The sequence below is a fragment of the Antechinus flavipes genome, chromosome 5, assembly GCF_016432865.1.
Source record: "Antechinus flavipes isolate AdamAnt ecotype Samford, QLD, Australia chromosome 5, AdamAnt_v2, whole genome shotgun sequence".
Classification (NCBI taxonomy): domain Eukaryota; kingdom Metazoa; phylum Chordata; class Mammalia; order Dasyuromorphia; family Dasyuridae; genus Antechinus; species Antechinus flavipes.
Window position 1 is genome coordinate 287,234,246 of NC_067402.1, and position 20,538 is coordinate 287,254,783.

At 45.6% G+C, this 20,538-nt stretch overlaps 1 protein-coding gene and 3 non-coding genes across 4 annotated transcripts; all 4 read right to left on the bottom strand.

Annotated features, from left to right (window-relative positions):
* Window positions 1-1,240: 1,240 nt before the first annotated feature.
* Window positions 1,241-7,221, bottom strand: RPL3 (ribosomal protein L3). Its single transcript, XM_051962001.1, has 10 exons — window positions 7,105-7,221; window positions 5,100-5,292; window positions 4,542-4,710; window positions 3,832-3,967; window positions 2,780-2,966; window positions 2,384-2,544; window positions 2,105-2,206; window positions 1,908-2,003; window positions 1,544-1,663; window positions 1,241-1,341 (listed from the first exon to the last, which is right to left on the bottom strand). The coding sequence occupies exons 1-10, from the start codon at window positions 7,105-7,107 to the stop codon at window positions 1,297-1,299; spliced, it is 1,212 nt and encodes a 403-aa protein (XP_051817961.1). The 5' UTR covers window positions 7,108-7,221; the 3' UTR covers window positions 1,241-1,296.
* LOC127539514 (small nucleolar RNA U83B) lies at window positions 2,631-2,723 on the bottom strand. Its single transcript, XR_007947949.1, has one exon. It is a non-coding gene; the product is annotated as a small nucleolar RNA U83B (small nucleolar RNA).
* LOC127539520 (small nucleolar RNA U82P) lies at window positions 3,968-4,025 on the bottom strand. Its single transcript, XR_007947953.1, has one exon. It is a non-coding gene; the product is annotated as a small nucleolar RNA U82P (small nucleolar RNA).
* LOC127539506 (small nucleolar RNA SNORD43) lies at window positions 6,268-6,329 on the bottom strand. The gene has a single exon (XR_007947941.1). It is a non-coding gene; the product is annotated as a small nucleolar RNA SNORD43 (small nucleolar RNA).
* Window positions 7,222-20,538: the final 13,317 nt, after the last annotated feature.

The window sequence follows — 20,538 nt, forward strand, 5'->3', positions numbered from 1 at the left end:
GCGGTGAATGTGCAGTAAGAAGGGCCCAGGTCAAATCCTGCCCCACACTGGCTGGGCGAGTAATCCAACTTCTCAAAGACCTGCAAATTCTAGGTCATTGTGAGGCCCACATGAGATCAGCTCACGATTCTGGGGTGGCCCTCCAAGGGAGGCTGGGGGCGGCCAGTGGGATTGGCTGTCAGGCCTCCCAGCCCAGTGGACAGGCTATCCCAGGATCTGTGCACTCCCAACCCCTGCTGGTCCAGGCCTGGCTTGCACTCCCGCTCTGCACTAGCAGACCATTTTGTCCATGGCAAGGGAGATGGAAGAATGGCACCAGATCCAGGCTCCTTAGCGGGCATTACTGCTTGGGCATTGGGACCAGGCAGCAAGATGGCCGAGGGGTGCTGGAGTGAGCATAAAGCCACCTACCAGCAGGTCAAGAGGGGATGGGGGGATTGGGACGGGCCACCAGGGCCATGAGAAAGCAGGCGCTGCTTATTGGAAAGTTTTAGGCCGAAAACCAGCCTCTGGTGCTGTAATGACCCCACTATCTAGCCAGGATACTCACCTCCCTGTTAATCCATCAGTCAGTTCTTAGTCCTTTTTGGTACCTTGCAGTGGGCCAACTCCACCCACCTCAGTTGTACCTCTTTGTCCTATATCCAACTTGGGCTTATCTAGACTATGACCTTAGGGAAGATGCTCTTATCACTCAGACCCTACTCAGCTCAGATAGCAAAGACCAAGACGCTCCAGCTATTTTTTAACCTCCATATTCCAAAAGACAAAACAGAATGGAGGTCCAGAAGCCTCTATTCCAAAATGACTATTAGGCTTTTTAAGATTAGAGGACTTGAAAGTTTCTCCAATAGAATCCTAGCTCAAGGTTACAGCTAACATTATTTGATGTCCAAGACCCAGCTTTTCTTGGCTGAGGATCCTGGAGTGGTTGGCCATTTCCTTCTGTAATTTGACAGATCAGGGAGCTGAGGCAGACAGGGTCTTGTCTAGAATCAGGAAGTGTGCAAGGCTCACAAAAGGGAATCCTCCCTGAGTCCAGATGGCACCCCTAGAAACTTTAACATCAGCCAATTTAAGAACACCAGTTGGACCTTGCTATGAAAACCAAGTTCAATCCTGACCTTCCTTCCAGGGCCTAGAACTGATAGAACCTCAAATTAAAGCCTCATTTCTCTACTCTCCCAGCTACTAGGAGTTTTAACTTCATTTCTGAGTCATTCCAATCAAATGCCAGAGATAGTTTTAAAAATAAATTTATTGAGAATCCACCAGCTCTGAGTTGATTTGGACACATCAGGCAGCTTCTTCTTTGGCAACTCGGTCTTTTTTGAGTGGTCCCTGTAAGGAGAGCGGCATTATGGTTTAGGGTCTAGAAACCTGAACAAGAAGCCTCCAGTTCCTTCAAACCACCCAGAAAGGCTACAACTTGGCAACTGATGTCTGAGACACGCAAAACCCAAGGTGCCTGGACCCAAGCCGAGCTCCTTTTCTTTGCTCCAATGTCTGCCTGCAAGTAACCACGGAAGTTAAAAAGACTCACCATGAAAGCTTTCTTCTCCTCCACAGTCTGGAACCGACCATGGCCAAATTTGGAAGTGGTGTCGATAAACTTCAAGTCGATCTTCTCCAGGGCGCGACGCTTGGTCTGTACCAGCAGAGACTGGGGGCAACAGAAAGAATGGCAATCAATATTAAACCTGAGCCAATGCCCCTCACCCCGAGGCCAGCCAGAATCAACCCAGGTTAAACCAGGCTCCAGACACAAGGCATATGAGCTCAGGAATCACTACTGAAGCTCTGCCCTACAAGGTCACTGGGAGCCTAGCACACAGGTGCTTAACACATGCTCTCTTGATGCCCCTAGGTTAGCAGTTCTCCCAGAATTAACCACCAATTGTTCTCACCTTTCGCAGGGTGAGGACCCGCTTCTTGGTCCCAACAACACAGCCTTTCAGCATGATAAAGTCATTGGTCACTTCACCATAATGGACAAAGCCTCCCTAAGAAGAGAAAGGGCCAGTAAGATGAGCCGTTCTACTCCACCAGGACTCAAAGACTGGGGACTGCTCCCCCTGCAGGAGGGCCCATGGCCAGCACTCACCAAGGGGTTGATGCTCTTGTCAGACAGATCGTAGTCCGTGGATGCATTGTTTTTGATCAGCTTGCCGTCCTTGATCTGGTAACCCTGGCCAATCTTGTAGATCTGCAAAGGACGTGTGAGGGACATCAGGGCTGGGAAGGGGAGCCCTGAGGCGGGCAGAGGCCCCCAGGAGGTTTCTGGGGATGGAGCCTGCCATCTCTTCCCACAAGGGCTTCACTCCCTTTTGGAAATCTGACAGTAGGAGCTCTATCTGCAGTCCTGCCAGGGAGAGAGCCTCACCTTCTTGTTGATCTCAGTGCGATGGTGGTAGCCCTTCTGGCCAGCCCGAGCCACGGAGAAGGCCACACGGGCAGGATGCCAAGCTCCAATACAGGCCACCTTGCGCAGGCCACGGTGAGTTTTTCGGGGCAGCTTCTTTGTGTGCCAGCGGCTGGTGACACCTGAGAGGAAGATCCCGAGTGACCCAGAGGCCCCAAGCCTTGGCAGAGCCCTGTCCCACCCCCTCCCGATCCCAAGCCACAAGAGGGCTGTTCTCAGAAGGAAGGCAGCAAGGAATCTCTCCTCATCAGGCTCGGGCGCTGTGCCCAGCGCATATTCCATGACTTCATCACCGAACAAGGTGTGTGGCCCAGGCAGCCCCATCCCTTCCCCGCAGGGCTTTGGAGAAGAGCTCACCTTTGTAGCCCTTGCCCTTGGTCACCCCAATGACATCAATCATCTCGTCTTGCCCAAACACAGTGGACACGGGCACCTGCTGCTCCAGCTTCTCACGGGCCCAGTCCAGTTTCTCAGACACGCTGCCGCCATTCACCTGGATTTCCATCAGGTGAGACTTCTTCTGCCTCAGGGGGAGCAGGCGCATCTGCAGGGAGGAGGAATGTCACTTGCATAAGAGGACTAGCCTTGTGGCTTAATATGCTTCAAAGCTAAGACCCGAAGCTTTTAAATGCACACAAAATACAACTGCCAAGGGAATCAATAAATATAAAAGGCTGCCCCGACTATGCCTTCGGTGCCCAGCTGTGCCTGGTATTGCCTGCAGGTCACAGATACCAACCAATCCCAAATTCTAAGCAGATGCTAGTCTGGAAGACTGGCAAGAGGCCACAGAGACGCAATTTTCAGGCTGCACTGTCATTAACTCTCCACAAAACTCTGAGATTCTGAAACACCCACACAGTTCAATTGGGGGAGTGGGGGGAGCCTGGGTTGGCTAATAGTCCTTAAGAGTTCTGATAGTGAAAGGCTGCTAGATGACACAGTAGATGGCGCACCGGTCTTCAACGGCAGGATTATGACACTTAACACTTCCTAACTGTGACCCTGGGCAAGTCACTTAATCCCAATTGCCTCAGAGAAAAAAAAAAAAAAAAAAAGCTTCTGATAGCCAGAATTCATTAACTTAGACCCAATTTCTATGGATGGCAAAACCTTTCCAAGGTTGAGGCACGTGATTATAAAAGCAATTCTCCTTGAATACATGGGGTTGCTATCTAGATCCCCCAGCTCCTCCAGAGCAAGGCTAAATCCCGACACAGAAAAGACAACCCAAAGACACTCATTTCAGATCAGTTTGTTGTACCAGTCCTGGAACGGCTCAACCCCTCAGATCTGGCCCCAAATCTAGGAAATGCCTGCCCCCGCACCCCTCAACAGCAGAGGAAGAAAAGTCAGAGTGGGCCACCCTGGGCTGTGGCACCTCTGCCCTGGGAGGATGAGGGACTCACCTGGGTGTGGGCAATGACTCGGATGACCTGGCAGTACTTCTTCATGCTGTTGAAGTCTTTCTCCAGCTGCTTCTTGCCATCATCATCCTGCCACTTCTTGCAGTACTTGGTGAAGGCCTTCTTCTTGGACTTATGCCTTCAGAAGCAGAGCACCAGAGTTGGGGAGGGGGTGGAGGGCAGCCCTTCATCAGCCCCACTGGGGCATGGAGTGAGCGGAAGGAGCCGCACCCTCCCAGGCTGAGGCTCATTGCTGGCTTCTAAGGATCCCTTTCCACCAGCAAGCGGAGCCTAGAGCTCATCGGACAGAGCCGAGCGGAGCTGCCGCAAGGTGATCCAAGTTGAGAAACGGAGCTGCTCAGGTCAGAGGCATGAGGTAGACTCAGTGCTCCCGGACTGGCACCCACCAGGGCCCTCCCCTCACACACAAGCCTACGCTGCCCCCTGCTGGGTGCTAGGAAAGGCAAACCCTCCCCCCACCGAAGGAAGAGACTGGAAGCCATTAAGAGTCCAGTGTACAATTACAGGCCCTGGGTTCCTCCTCCACATTCTGCTACACTTCTGGGCAGTCGGGCCACCCCCCTCTGAAGGGGCTTTCCCATCTCATGGACCTGATGCCCCAGGAGAGGGGCCATTTCCCGCTGGCAGATACCACCTTCAGGACAGAGGATGCACTGCCAGAGACCAAGCCAAGAGGGCGCAGCTCCACTCACCAGTTCTTGTAGAACCGCCTCTTACACTCATCACTGATGTGCTCAGCAAAGATGGTCTTGAAGCTCCGAAGGCCTCGTGGGGTCTGCACGTAGCCCACGATGCCGACGATCACCATGGGGGGAGTCTCCACAATGGTGACCGCCTCCACCACTTCCTTCTTGTTAACCTCTGGAAAAGGCAGAGTCCAGTTACGTTTGCTGCTGGAAGTACGTGCCCCGGTAACCTTCTGGTCACACTTAAACGTGTTGATGGCAAAGTTCAAAAACAATAATGGTAGCAAGGCTTCTCCCATCAGGGGAGGCCTTCAAGCTAGAATTAGGGTATGAGTAGCAGAGCAGACATCAAACGTCCCTCAGAAGGAGTCAAGATTCCGCTTATCCTTCCCTTTCATTTATCAATAAAGAATCTTGAAGGGACTACAATAGAACTATTCCAAATTAGGCCATCTATCTCTCCAGCCTCATCCTTCCCTCTTCCCCCTCCAAATCCCTCATGACACTTGAGCCAGGGCAGAATTCAGATGAATTAGGGCATCCCCATGGGTCTTATCTACATACTTGAGCCAGGTCTGTCCACCTCCCGAACAATGTGGGTCATGCCGGCCTTATAGCCCAGGAAGGCTGTCAGGTGGATGGGCTTGGTAGGGTCATCTTTGGGGAAGCTCTTCACCTTCCCCCGGTGCCTGCTGCTTCTCTTCCGAGGCAGGAAGCCCAGAGACCCATGCCTGGGAGCAGAGAACTTCCTGTGGGACTATAAGAAAAGAGCCCAGTGAACTTCCAAGCTTGTCTTATTCCCAGGTCACTCCAGGAGATGTCACTAAGATCTGCTTGGCTAATGGACCCTGAATGTGACCAACTCTAAGGTATGACAAAGAACATTCTTTCCAGAAGGTCCCAGCAAAATGCTGCTGATAGTTAAGAAATTACAGGTAAGAGCATCTGAGGTGACCTTTAAAGGTCACCAGTCTACCAGAGGCAGTTAACAGCACCAGACCCAGTCTGGAAGGCTCATTTTTATAAGTTCAAAACTGGCCTCTCCTATATAAACAGCAAACACAACAGTATCTTTGCTTTAAAAAGCACCCTAAGAGATTATGGAGACACAACTGAAAAGGATTTTAACTACTGTGGATGGAGTGAGTAGAAATCCATGTGTTTAAATGGATTCAAAAGCTGACACTGGCAAGAATCCCAAGCTAAAACTTTAGGTGAAGCCCTAGTCCATTAGGGCAAAAACTTAACCCCATTCCTAGCTGTAAAATCCACAAAAACCAAAGAGCACCTGGTATCTGGAAAAAAGCAAAAACCTCCTCATTTCCTGGTCTATGAACATGATTTAGATGCCTATGATGCCATCTGTTTAGATTTTAAGGTCAAATTATGCAATGCCAATTTGTTTGTGCTTAGTTGAGACTTCCCATTTTGGCCAAACAGATCAGCAAACTCAAATGATGTAAGACACTTCCTAATCCACTGACTAGCAGCATAAAACACGTGGTAGGTGCTCAATGATTAAATGCCACTCCTCAGACGCCATGTTTAAGTAGGTTCAGCTGAGCCTCTACAAAGAGATTACACCAAATTAAGGCTTAAAGCTTTCTACGAGTCCGTCTCGCGGCAAGTTTGATTTAACCTATCAGTGGTCAGCACACAATTAGCTAATTCAGAGGAAGCAGGGTCTTTCACCTGCCCCTCAAAGCTGCCATTTAGGGTCCAGCAGGGCTACCATCAGAACATGACGCTCAGCACGTGTTTTCTCTGTCCGCCCGTCATGAATTTCATCACGTGTAGCCGGTCGTTTAATAGTTAATAAGACAAAAAGCTTTGCATCGAGGATTCCTGATCACATTCCTTCTTGCTTTAACTGTCTAATGAATTCGGATCCCTTTCACAACCAAAGGCCATATGAACTGAGGCTATTTCAGGGCCAAGGGTTTGGGTTCAAGGCCTTCTAAGGGGTCTCTGCTAGAGAGCAGCCTGGGTTGGCCCAACAGTACTAAAAACTCCCACTACAGTCCTCAGAACCTAGTACAGAGACAGCCCAGCCCTACTAGCATATAGTCCCCCCCCAAACTTTCTCTTCACTAAAACAAAAAATGAGGGAACGAGGCCGGATTATGACAACGCAGGAAGCACTATATTTAGAGGGCCCCGATTTCGACTACAGGTTTTGCCTCCGAAGGAAACCTTTGACCTTTCCGAGCCACATCTGTGAAAAGGTAAAGTAAACGTAGCTACCCTCCAGTCGGCTCGGAAAATGGGCCATTCGCGCCCACGTGGCCCGCTACGCTACGGAGGCGCGCGTAGGCCTTAAAGCTCCTGAGCCAGGGCAGAGTACTCGGCGCATGCGCTAAGGCAAGGCCTAGTCCGAGCGAGGCGCGGAGAAAGCCCGACGTGTTACAACCCCGAATGGACGAGCCCAGAAATGACGCCAGCGTTGAGAGCTAAAAGGCCTCCGCGCCGCACCAGCACGGTCAGAAAGTCGCCCAAGGAGCAATGGCTGTGAATGGAGCGCGATATCCTCCCCTCCCTGCCCCAGAAAAGCCGCCATATCCGTACGTACCATGGTGCTGCCGATGCGGCTACGAACGCCGCCGAGGCCAGCTGGGAGAGAGCGGTCGGCTCCGGGCCCGCCGTATAAAAGGCCTCCTTAGGCCCCGCCCCTTCCGGTATCGCGCGCGCTCCCGCAAGGCACGCACGCCTTGTGCGCATGCTTACCGCGCAAGCGCTCTCTGGCCTTAAGCATAACGCCAACTCTGTTTTCGCCAGAAAGGAAAAAGGTTGGGGCTGCGGAGGAAGAACGTGATGCTGTGGCAAGGGACCTACAGAATCCGCGCTGGCCAAATTTAACGTTACGCGTTTGGGGGCTGGTTAGTCGATTCCCAACCCCTTGTTTTTAACGCTGCATTTGTTGCACTTACAGGGTGGATCCCAAGCTTGCAATTCATACTTAAGGCCTCCCCAACCCTTTTAATTCTAGCGTTTTCCCTCGCGATTATTCCCCCTTCGCCCGGCACATGCTCTGTTTGCCCGGAAGGGCAGGGACTGCCTCCTTTCTGCGCCTAATGCAGTCGGCCTTAACAGTAGGCGCTTAATAAATGTTTATTGATCCCTTGAGTGATTTAGCGGGAAATCTTGGCTATGATTCCGACGTTAAAAAAATAGCTTGAAATAGTCTGGCGATAGTTTGAAAATTAGCCCCGGTGGCAGCTCCCCCTTCTGTTCCAAACTTTTTCTGGGGGCTACCATTCTTATCCTTGGCCTGGTATATATTAGGTGCCTAATAAATGTTGCTTGAGCCCCATTCTTGTCCACAATCATTTAAGCATTTATTAAGTACCTACTCTATGCCAGACAGTTTTAAGTGTTGGGGATTCGAAGAAAGGCAGAAACAACATAGTCCTTATGTTCCAGGAGCGCACATTCTGGGGCGGGAGACCCTGTAAATAGTTATACTAAACTAAGCACTTTTTATAATTATCTCATTTGATCCTCACAATAAACCAGGGAGCCAGGTACAATTATTATCCCAGTGTAAGTGATTTGCCCAGAATCACACGAGGCTGGATTTGAACTCGGGCCTTCCTCACTCCAAGATCCGCTTCAGATACTTAGACTTTCCTCCTGTGATCTTTCCCCTGAAATAATGTGTTTAACAGTGAATTTTACATTTACATTAAGTAATTGCCATCTGCTTATTGGTGATCGATGCCAGGCCCCAAGTACAAATGTCGCACTTTTAGACAGACCCGGGATAGAGAGCAAATAAAGCAGGGGGATCTCAGCCTGGAGCTGAAATTTGTGCAAAGATTTCTGGGATGTCCGTGACCTAAAATGGGAATGTAATTCCGTCTATATTTTCACTCGCTTTGGGTGAATTTCAGTCTAAAAATATGATTTTGAGAAGAATCCACAGGCTGTACCTGACTGGCGAGTTTTAGCATTTTCTCTGTCTCGGGTCCTTGCTGATTATATTCTAAAATAATCTAGAAACAAGACATAACTTCGTGACAAAGCAGAATATGGGTGGAGATGATAGACTGAGAGCCAGCTCTGCTTAAACAGAACCACCTTCGTGTTCAAAGGAAGCCCATAGTCCTTCCCCCAGACCACATCCAGCTAGGTACTCCTACCCTAACTACCCCAGGCCATCCCCACAGGAGCAGATGCGCTCTGACAATGGCTTCTATTGGAACTTCAGCCCTTGCTTCAGTACCTACAGCTGCTACAGGGGAGGTCTTAGAGACCTAGACACTGTCAAATGGCTCCTTCTTGTTGGTCTTGTTAAAAGATAAGATCATCAAGAAGAGGATCCACCGTGTGCTTTGCTGCCACATCTTCAGGATCATGGAACGCCCTCTGATTTGCAGCTGAAATTGTTTATGTATGTTATCCACCCCCCAATCAGTACAATGTGAACGCACCTCTATGGGTCTCCCTAAAATTTTGCACAGTTCTTGTTCCATAAACACACTGTAGTACTTAATTCTTCATTCATTCATTCATTTATTCATGATAGACCTCACCGTGGGAGAAATATCTTCTACAAACCAATTTTTTTTTCTCTGACTTTTCAAGAATTCCTATTTCAATCTGGTCAAAGGTAAACGACAGCTTCCTCTTTGAAAAAAAAATATATTCTCATATATATATATGAATGAATATATACATGAAAGTATATATGTGTGTGTATATATATATATACACACACATACATTCAATTTTAAATTCTCCCCCTCTCTTTACCTAAGAGCAACCTCTCATGAATGGATTAAACTAGAAGACATTCCCATTCTTAGTTTGATGACTTTTAAACAAGACAAACTCTGAGGGAAGTCTGATTAAGGCTTTGATTCAAATGAGGTGAAGAATTTTAGTTGGCGACATGGTCATGATTTTATTTCTTAATATGTTAGGGAGAATTGAATTCAGAAGGTATAAATAACCTGGGAAGAAAAACCAAAATGCAAACAGTTTATATTCATTTCCCAGTGTTCTTTCTTTGGGTGTAGCTGCTTCTGTCCATCATTGATCAATTGAAACTGAGCTAGATCTCTTTGTTGAAGAAATCCACTTCCATCAGAATACATCCTCATACAGTATGGTTGTTGAGGTATATAATGATCTGCTGGTTCTGCTCATTTCACTTAGCATCAGTTCATGTAAGTCTCGCCAGTCCTCTCTGTATTCATCCTGCTGATCATTCCTTACAGAACAATAATATTCCATAACATTCATATATCACAATTTACCCAACCATTCTCCAATTGATGGGCATCCATTCATAGTTTCTGGCCACTACAAACAGGGCTGCCACAAACATTTTTGGCACATACAGGTCCCTTTCCCTTCTTTAGTATTTCTTTGGGATATAAGCCCAATAGAAATACTGCTGGATCAAAGGATATGCACAGTTTGATAACTTTTGGGGCATAATTCCAGGTTGCTCTCCAGAATGGTTGGATCCGTTCACAACTCTACCAACAATGCATCAGTGTCCCAGTTTTCCCACATCCCCTCCAACATTCATCATTATTTTTTCCTGTCATCTTAGCCAATCTGACAGGTGTGTAGTGGTATCTCAGAGTTGTCTTAATTTGCATTTCTCTGATCAATAATGATTTGGAACACTCTTTCATATGAGTGGAAATAGTTTCAATTTCATCCTCTGAAAGTTGTCTGTTCATATCCTTTGACCATTTATCAATTGGAGATACATGTGCCTTCTTAAGAGCTCTATCCACTGGGCCTTAAGAGGGGTGGGGTGGGAATCACTCTGAAAAAGTTAGGACTACACTAGTCTAGCCTAAGTCTTTATCGTTGTTATCGCTTATCCTTCTCTTTTGAATAGGTCCTAACTTTTTCAGAGTTCTGGACTCACTGGGACATCTGATAAAACTGATGGATCCCTTCTCAGAATCATACCTCTAAATGTATACAATAAAACACAAAAGATTGCAAAGGAAACCAGTTATATTGAAATATAAAGGTTCAAAGAACCCACAGATGGCAGGTTAAGAATCCCCCGCTTTAATTCTCGATGCTTCTTGAGCCCAAATTCCCGGTGCTTTAACACTACTACCTCAGGTAGCTTGGCCCAGGTGATGTGGCTCATTAGCCGTAAGGTGGCACATGTGAGCGCCTCAGAGGAGACATTTCATTTTTGGATACTCCCATCTCGGGTAATAATGCTTACTCAGCCAGGGTGACATCATGCCCAGGACTTGTGCTGTCAACAAGGGTTGGGAAGTGGGTGAGCAGTCTGGCCAGATGATTGAGGGCCATGAGTAGGTGGCCAGAGCCCGGCCTGGAGCCTGCTGGAGATCCAAGGCAAGGCCCAAAGGAGATCAGGAACAAGGGTCCCAACTCCTCTTCCAACAGCCTAGAGGATGACACCAAATCCAGCAGCCGGAAGCTTCCCCCCTTTCTGGTTCTCCTGGTTTACGGCTTGTCCCATTCCCTATGGGTGAATCTCTACGTGCCCCTGTTGGGCCTCTCCGTGGCCCTGGCAGACCTGGCTTCCTCCTACCTGTCCCTCTCTGTGGTGGGGTTTTACATCCTGTGGCGCGGCAGTCTGCAGACGGCCGGCGCCCTGGTTCTCATCCTGGCCCGGAAGCTCTACGTGGAGGTGGTGGTCCCCATGTACCAGGCTGTGTGGCAGCCCTGGCTGGAGATGAAGGCTTGGTCTCTGGCCTTCCTTTATACTCTGGTCCGATGGGCCTGGGGCTGCACCTGGGACCTGCTGAGAAACCTGAGCCACAAGGTAGGCGGAGCCGTGCTCTCGTGGGTTGAGGGGGCTTACGACAGCCTTGTCAGCTTCTACCAAGACAAAGGCCGAGCCTTGGAGATCATCTTGGGCAGCATTCTACAGCAGCTGGTCTTCACCTTGCTCATGAGCTGCTTCAAGGGCTTCTGGGCGGTTTTCTCCCAGTGGGGAATGATGCTCCGAGGCAAGTGCTTTCAGCTCCTGGAGAGCGCCTGGCACTGGTGGAGTCACCACTCCCTGAGATCCTCCCTGGAGGCCTGTGCCTCCAGCCTCTCCAGCAGTGGCGTCCCCCTGAGCCGGCGCTTCCCAGGACCGGACCCGTCCACCTTCAGCTGGCTCTCCCCAGATTCGGTCAGCCTCCGCTCCCTCGTGGTGCAAAGGGACGCGGAAGGGGGGGCCTGGGACCGCCCCTGGTGGGGCACTCCTCGGGGGCCTCTGAGCACCAGGTTCCGAGGGAGGAGGGCCAGCTCCTGGCCATCAGGGCAGGCCCTAGCTCGGCAAGTGAAGACCGCCTGCATCCTTGTTATCTTACTCTACATCTATGGTGCCACCCTCTTTATTCAAGTCTTAAAATAAAGTGACCCATATTGAAATGGCTTGATTTAAGCCTCTGCCTCCAGGAAGCCTTCCTTCCCTACTCACTTTGTTGGCTGTAACCGGCACCTACAGAGTTTCCCAGCCCCTCTCTAATGCGCTTAGTGTGATGATCTACTGTCGCGTACCATGTTTATCATCATTTGTCAGTGGTCCCCATGGTAGAGAACTAGCTCCGTGAAGGCAGGGACCTGATCTTGTTGTGATGAGAACTACCTGGGGGTAGAAGAGAAACCTGACCTAGAGAAAGGACAGCCAAGTCTGCTGCCGATCCTGGCCCTGACACACTTCACGGGAGCGATGAGGGCCAGGAAGAGTGTTGGTCTGGTCAGACTCCCAACTTTGCCTCTGTTCGCCTGCGTGAAACTGGCCAAGACCTTTCCCCTCCCTCTGATGACTTGGTTTCCTCATCTGTAAAACGAGACTTTTTGGCCAAATGACCTCTCAGGTCCTGCCGGTCTTCAACCTCTGACCTTAGGGGCTAGTAGCTGTTCCTCCTCAATTTCTTCATCTGTATACATGCTCTGGGTCTGTTCCCATTCTTAGAGCAAAAGCCTACTATGTTAGGTAAGCCACTTCATCCTGATGAGACTCAGTTCTTTTATCTGGAAAATGGGTCTAAAAGACACTATATATCTACTTTACAAGGCTATCATAAGAAGAGACTGCACAAACTGGAAATCACAATGGAAGATTGGGCCTCAGTCTGAAATTTGTATCCCCTTCTCTCTCTCTGTCTCCTAGCCCCAAGCTCTGTCCATGTAGGCTCTTTTTATTTCCTCTCCACTATCATGTCTCTCCAGAATGGGTGCATGGGCTGTTGAAACAATGAAATCAAGCATATCATGACAGCCTGAAACTACTTCTAAGATCCTTCCCTACTTGGGTCCCATGCCCCTTCATGACCTATCCCTGAGAAGAGTATCAGCAGTGGCCGTTATAGGCCATGGAGCTAATAAGCTGTATAGCTGACAAACCTCGGTAAGGGCACCGTGGCAATAGCTGCGTCAACAGCTGGCTAGGGGCTCTTAACCTGAAACTTTAACCATGATGCTTTGTCTGGATCAACCTTAGGGCCTCTTCCTCTTCCACCACGTGGCCCCTTTCTGCCTGACTGTATTTAAAGCGTCTTTGCTGATCCCTAATCACAAGGGTCCTTGATGTCCCAATCAACCCAGAGAGGAGCATGTTTCAAGGCTAGATCAGAGCTCTTTAAATCTCTTCCTTCTTTCTCCTCCCCAAGAGACAATTCCTAAGTGTAGGAGGAAAAGGGACTTTGCCCTTAGGTCTCAGTCCAATAAAAACCAGATATCTGGGAAGCAGCAGTTGCCATGGAAAATTGAGGATTTGCCAGGGTCTGCGCCCCGCATTTCAGGAAGGACTTTGACACGTGTGGGCAAATCTAGAGGAAGGGATGTCTGAGGCAGAACTCCTTTCTCTTAGACTTTCACGGACAGCAGAAATCTGAATTCTTTGGAGGCAATGGAGACTTCAGGTCTGATTTACTATTGGTTAACATTATAAAGCTAAAGCACTTTGAGGTTTGCAAGGGGATTTATATAACTCATTTGATCCTCAAAATCACCTTGGGAGTTTAGGGACTCCACTTTACAGAGGAGAAAACTGAGGCAGAGGGAAGTAAAATGATTGGATAAGAGTCACACAGTTAGGAATTATCTGAAGCAGGATTTGAATTCAAGTGCTATATGAATGTATATTCCCCTTCCTCTTCCTGCTAACAGAATAATGGTTAATATCCATAGAATATTCATTCTGTGATTCCTGGTATTTCTTGACATTCTCCAAAGTAAGCAACCCCATTAAAATTGCTCAAATCCATCAAATAAGCTAATATTTATAAAAAGAGCTTCTTCCCAGCATGAGAATTATCTCTCCCAACCAGGCAGATATTTCATGGTACACACAGATAAGTATAGAAATGCTTACTTACATAGGGTGACTCTCAAAGCATATGGCAGCTTTGGGTTGACCACAAATACATAAGACAGAAATTGAGGTATAATAAAATAGAATTTATAAAGAGTAAAGAACTTTACATATTTTATCTCCTTTGATGGAAACCAAGGTGCTGCAGAAGAGGTCAAGTACTTAATTAGGTCCATCTACTAAGTTCTGCATCCCATGAATCAAAAAAATCCTCAGGGTTAAAAAACTGGGGGACAGAGCAAAAGTGGCAAATGTAGAGAACTCTGAACAGTTTTTTTGTTTTTTTAAATAAGAGCTTTTAATTTTTGATTTCCTTCACAGGCTAATTGTACAATATTTCAGAGTCCGATTCTTTTTGTACAGCAAAATAATGGTTTGGTCATGTATACTTATTGTGTATCTAATTTATATTTTAATATATTTAACATCTACTGGTCATCCTGCCATCTGGGAAAGGGGGTCGGGGGAAGGAGGGAAAAAATTGGAACAAGAGGTTTGGCAATTGTCAATGCTGTTAAGTTACCCATACATATAACCTGTAAATAAAAGGTCATTAAAAAAAATTAAATAAGAGCTTTTAATTTTCAAAATACATGCAAAAAGTTTTCAGCATTCCCCCTTGCAAAATCTTGTTTTCCACATTTTTCTCCCTCCCTTCCCTTCATCCCTCCTCCTCTAGACAGCAAGTAATCCAATATGGCAATCTAACATGTACAATTCTTCTAAATATATGTCCACATTGATCTGAGCCGTTTTTCCAAAGGACAACTTTTTAAAAATATTTTATTTTATTTTATAATAACTTTATATTGACAGAATCCATGCCAGGGCAATTTTTTTACACCAAAGGACAACTTTTAATTTCACTCAGTAAATAAGAATATTAAATAAGCAGAATATTTAACAGGGAGTTAAAAGGAATTTCTAATTCTAAATCAGACTGAAGCTTTTGAAAGACAAAGCTCTTCACAAGAAGACTTAAGAAACAGGAGGGACGACTGATGAAATCAAATTTCAGGGTTGGAAGTGGGAGAAGCCATCTCTGCCAACTCCCTTTATAGGATCACAGGATTTTAGAACAGGAAGGAACCTTGAATAATATCTGGTCCATAAGGAAACTATGGTCCAGAGAATGGAAGTGATTTGCTCGGGATAACGTAGTGTGTGAGGGACAAGCTGATCCACATGGAAATAAACATGCTACCATTTTGAAAGCCAACCTTCCCATTCGGGCTGACAATGTTCCATACTGACATCACTCCTCAGGCCTTTATGTTGTCACTAATTGTTAAAATGCCCCTCCTCTGATTGGGTATCCAGATAATTGGAGGTTATGATCTGGTAGCCAGAGCCCAGCCCTGTGACTGGTGGAAATCACAACTTGGGGGCTCAACTCCCCTCTTTCCCAGCCAAGGGAGTGATGCCCCAGGGAGCCTGGGCCCCAGGGACTGAGAGCCACCTCACTTCTTGGTCAAGGTCTTGATCACTTGAGTGCTTACTGTATACAATCCAGTCCCTGTGGGGGAAAATCTCCATGTTGTTGCTGGCTCTCTCTGCAGCCATGATGGGTCTGGCTTCCCACTACATCTCCATCTGTGTGGTTTGCCTGTATATCCTGTGGCGTATCCAGCAGGCAGCTGAGATACTGACCATGAATACATCCAGGAAGCTGTTTGAGGAGGTGCTGTCCCCCATATTCCAGGCCCTGTGGAGCCCCGTTCTCACTGCCAAGACCTGCTCTCTAGGCATGCTCTGTACCATGTTCCACTGGGTCCAAGACAGCAGCTTGAGATTGCTGAAACATCTGAGGAAGGAGGTGAGAATACCGCTGCTGTCTTGGGCCCAGTGGGCTTATTATGGTCTGGTCAACTTCCACCAGAAGACCAAGGGCACTGACGTCATCCGGCAAATCATTCTTCAGCATCTCTTCTTCACCTGCCTCTGGGGCTGCCTTCATGTGTGCAGGGAGATGGTCATCCAAGGGATCCAAGCCATGTGTGCTCATGGCTTCTGGCTCCTGCATGATTCCAGGACATGGTGGGCTCCCCTGTCTACCTATGACTCCCTGGAAGCTTGCCCTTCCTGCCTCTCCAGCAGCAGCATCCCCCTGAACCAGCGCTTCCCAGGACCAGACCCCTCCACCTTCAGCTGGCACTCCCCAGGCTCGGTCAGCCTCAGTTCCCTTGTGGTACAAAGGAATATAGGAGAGCAGACCAGGACCTGCAGCCTTGAGTCCCCAGGGATGCTTCCCACCCTCAGGTGCCAGAGCAAGAGGACCAGAATCACCTCTCCCTGGAAGGAGACCTTGGCTAACCACCTCAAGAGAGCCTGTCTCCTGCTGCTGCTGCTTTTTGTCTATGACCTGATGGTACTCCATGGTCAGGTCAGAAAATAAAGTGGCCAAGTGTGACATGAACCAAAAATCTCTTTGTCTTTATTCAGACTTGACATGGACAGACAGACCCACTGGCAGATCGAATTCTGCTGAAATTTTTTTTTTTTTTAAATTTGTGATGCTGTACTTACATGGTATTACCCATCTTCCACCTATCCCATTATTGAAACCCTCCCTATGATCAAAGAAAACAACTTAGCAAAGATATTTGATAGAGAAACATTTTGACGATGTATACAGTAATGGCTTCGAGAGTTACTATGTCTTTAGACCTAAGAGAGCTAGACAGATAGAAATCTGTTGAAATCCCACTGATCCTTTACAATCTACTAACCTTTTTTTCTGGGAAACCTTCCCAGCTTCTCAGAAGTGACCTTTTCCCTTACACCTCTGGAGAGTTTTGTGGGTGGAGACTAAATAAGCAAAAGAATTACTCATTTAGGGAGTTGATCTCAAGCCTGAAAGCAATCCTAATAAACCTCGACCTTTAATTGGATTATCTCAAAATTCACCCAACATTTAAAACTTCCTTGTAAAAATGCCTTGTATTTTCACACGTTTGCCATTTCTGTATAAACCTTCAAGTCCACTACCTTCTTTGTAATGGAGAAAAACAGGTAAGTAAGCAAAATTAATTGATAAAATGATCTCGTCTTAAAATGTGAACAATATGAAATCTTCCTGCCCTAGCCTCTTTGTAAGAGTATGGAAGGTGTTTTTCTGAGGAAGTAATTAATGACCTGTTCTCTGAAACTAAACTGGTTTTTTCATGATCATCTACAGGATTCTCATCATTGTTCATATCATTTTGATGAGGGTATAGTCCCTTTAAGAATTGATTATTCCTTTCTTTTTGATTCCCAACCCCCTCCTAGTTGATGCATTATCAATCCAGGACCTTTTGATTCACAAATCTTGGTCCCTTTGAATTCCAATATAAGCTCTGAGCCTGTCCCAGTCCCACCCGGATCTGAGCCAACTTGGGACTCCACCTATAGGCCCCTCCAGCTGACTCATCATAATAGAGTTAAATTGGAATCCTCTTTGCAGAGGTTCCAAACATGCCAGCCTTACTCCTGGCATGCCAGGACCCTCTGTCCACTGGAATCCTGTTTCCAGTGCCGCCCTTATCTCTTTATCCTAACCTATCTCCTTAACTATATTTTAACCTTACTTCCAAACCCCATAATAAACCTCTTTTATCAATCTAGCTTTTTGAGCCAATAAATTCCTTTATTGGGGACTCTTTCACCGCTTCTAGACATCATTTAACTCCATATCCTTGCGCTGAATCCAAAGGGGTTGCAGGGGAGCTCTGACTCCCTGTTCCCCAAACCTGCCACTAGACCTCAATTAAACCCAAATTTTATTTAGATACCTCATATCTAGACTTCGTCAGTTTTTCTGGTTTTGTTCCTTCCATCCTGATGAGTTACTTTATACAAACCTTCCCTTTTTGGGTCTGAATAATTATTTTTTCATGTTTCTTATTGCACAGTGCTCCATTATGTTTATATACCATAGTTTGTTTGACCATTCCCCAAAGAATGGGTGCCTTACTTGGTTTCCATTTTTGGTGTCACCAAAAGTGATTTCGTAAATGCTTTTTACAATTTTTTTTTATCAAATTTATTTTCAATTCTTAGAACAAAACAAACATTTCCACAACATAGTACAATTAAAAAAATGATTGTACATGAAACTACAAATCTACCAAATACAACTTGCATACAACAAACATACAAAGTTATCATCTACATTTCTTTTTTGTTCCTTCCCTCACCACCCTAGAGATATGACTACATTAGACACAAATAAGAATATATCTATATACAGTACATGTATATAAGTTCTTTCTCTGGATGGAAATAGTATCTTCATGTCTTTTAATTTTTAACTTTTAATTTTAATAGTCAAAATGACTCAGTTGTTCAAAGTTGGTTTTTTTTTTCCTCCAGAGAAACAGAATAGAAAAAAAAAAAAAAAAAAGAAAGAAATACAAAACAAAATAAAACAAAAAAGAACATTGTCATGTGCCTAGCAGAACATCAGGAAGGATTCAAAATATATTACAAAAAATACCAGTTCAAGAAAAAAGTATATATATATGTAAAAGAAATTATATTCATGAGTATCCAACTTTATTTCCTTGTAAATTGTTCTTTTATTCTCTGCTGTGCACCTTTTTTATTTTATTCTTGCCTCCCCTCTCACTATCCCCAAGCAGGCTATAGTTAAGAAAGGACATGTTTATATATACATATGTAGATATATATATACACATACATATACACATACATTACCCTCACACATATCTTTTCTCTTTCTGGTGACCCTTTGCTTTAATTTGCTCCTAATTTGTTTCTAACTTAGCTTCCTCCCACCCACGGATCCTTCCCTTGTTTTCTGTCACCCTTTGCTTCCTGGTCTGTCCAGCCCTCTCCTCTTATTTCTTTATAGATTTTGGAAGGTGCTATATCCTTCTAGTGTAGTGCTGCCTATTTAACCCATTCCTTATGTGAGGTTTTCAGAACTATGAGACCTCCCTCCTTTAATGCCTCTGTGGCTATTCTTCCTCTTCACCTAATTTGATGACATCATTACTATTTTTACCTTAACTCTGTCCCAATCTTTCTTTTGAGCTGTCATATTATTGATGTCAATCTTAAACATATGTTATAAATCTCCCCATGTTTAAAAAAAAAAAAAAAAAAGCAATTTATCCATGTTGAGTTCCTTGAAACTTTGGTATTGACTCTAGTATATTAAATTTTCCATTAACTTCCGGTTTGGTTCATAGAAAGTCCTGAAAGTCTGCAAGTTCATTGACTATCCATTTTTTTCTCATTCAATATTATAGATAATTTTGCTGGATATGATATTTTTGGCCTCAGGCCTAGTTCTTTTGATTGTTGGTAGATATGATTCTAGGATCTGTGGTCTCTTATTGTGGTTGCTGCTAAGTTCTGTACAATTCTAATTGCAGCTCCAGCATATTAAAAAATTTTTTTCTTGTTTCTTGCAATATATTCTCTTTGATCTGGGGATTTCATAATGTTCCTATATTTTTCATGAAGGATCTTGTTGAGGTGGTGATCCTTGGATTTTTTTTCTATTTCTACTTTCCTCTTGTGTTTTATCATTTCAGGACAATTTTCTTGGATTATTTCTTGTATTATTATGTTGTGGTCTTTTTTTTTTTTTGGTCACAACTTTCAGGTAGTCTTATATTTTTTCTTCTTGATCTGATCTCCACATCTGGAATTTTAAAAATAAGATGTTTCACATTCTAATTTTTTATTCTTTATAATCTGTTTTTGTTATTTCTTGGTCTTTCATAGCTTCACTGTCCCAATTTTAATTTTCAAAGAGTTATTTTCATCTTTGAGACTCTACCTCTTTTTTCTAATTGCTTAACTTTTTTTCATAATCTTTTGGTTTTTCTTTTTCTTTTCCTTAATGTCTCTTATTTGACTTTTAAATTCTTTTTTTAAAGTTTTTTGATAAATTCTCTCTGGGCATGAAGCCATTTCAGGTTATTGTTTGGGGTGCAAGCTTTTTTTTACTTCAGTGTCCTCCTCTGAAGATGAACCTTTCTTCTCTGTTCCCATAGTATGTTTCTATGGTGGGATTCCTTCTTCTTTGCTAGCTCATTTTTTTTTCTTTAACTAAGAGGTATTATTGTAAACTCTTCTAATCCTGGGATGAGGGGAGGTAGTGTTTTTGGCTTCCCTTCAGCTCTTTCCTCTGACCAGGAATCCTAAACCCTCCACCCTCCAGCAAGTGCCTGCAGCCAAGAGCATTCCTGCCCCCTCTGTACTCACTGGATATAGTGGTTCCTTCTTGCCCAGGACTGCGTCTCAGAAGCACAGGTGGTTTTGGCATTCCTCATCAACGGAGATTCCCTTAGTCTTCCCAAACTCAAGCCCGTACTGGACAAATAATCCAGGAGATTAAAGTTTCTGTGGTTCCTGCTGAGACTCCAGCCACACCCAGCTAGCCCGAGGGGTCCCCATTTAGTGTTTCTGCCAAACTGGCCCAGTAGGTGTTTGCATTTCACTTGAGGTAATCTGGGCCCTGGGTCTTTACTCCGAACTTCTCTAGTCTTTCCTCAGATCTTTTCAGGTTGTATCTGGAGGACCACTGTTCTACCTCAAGTCTTCATGATTTTCCACGAATCTATATTCACCTCGAGGCACAAATTTGTTCTATTTGTTGGGGAAGTGGGGAGAACTTGAAATTTACCAATCTACTTTACCATCTTCCCAGAATCCTCCCCCAAAGTTGTTTTTAAA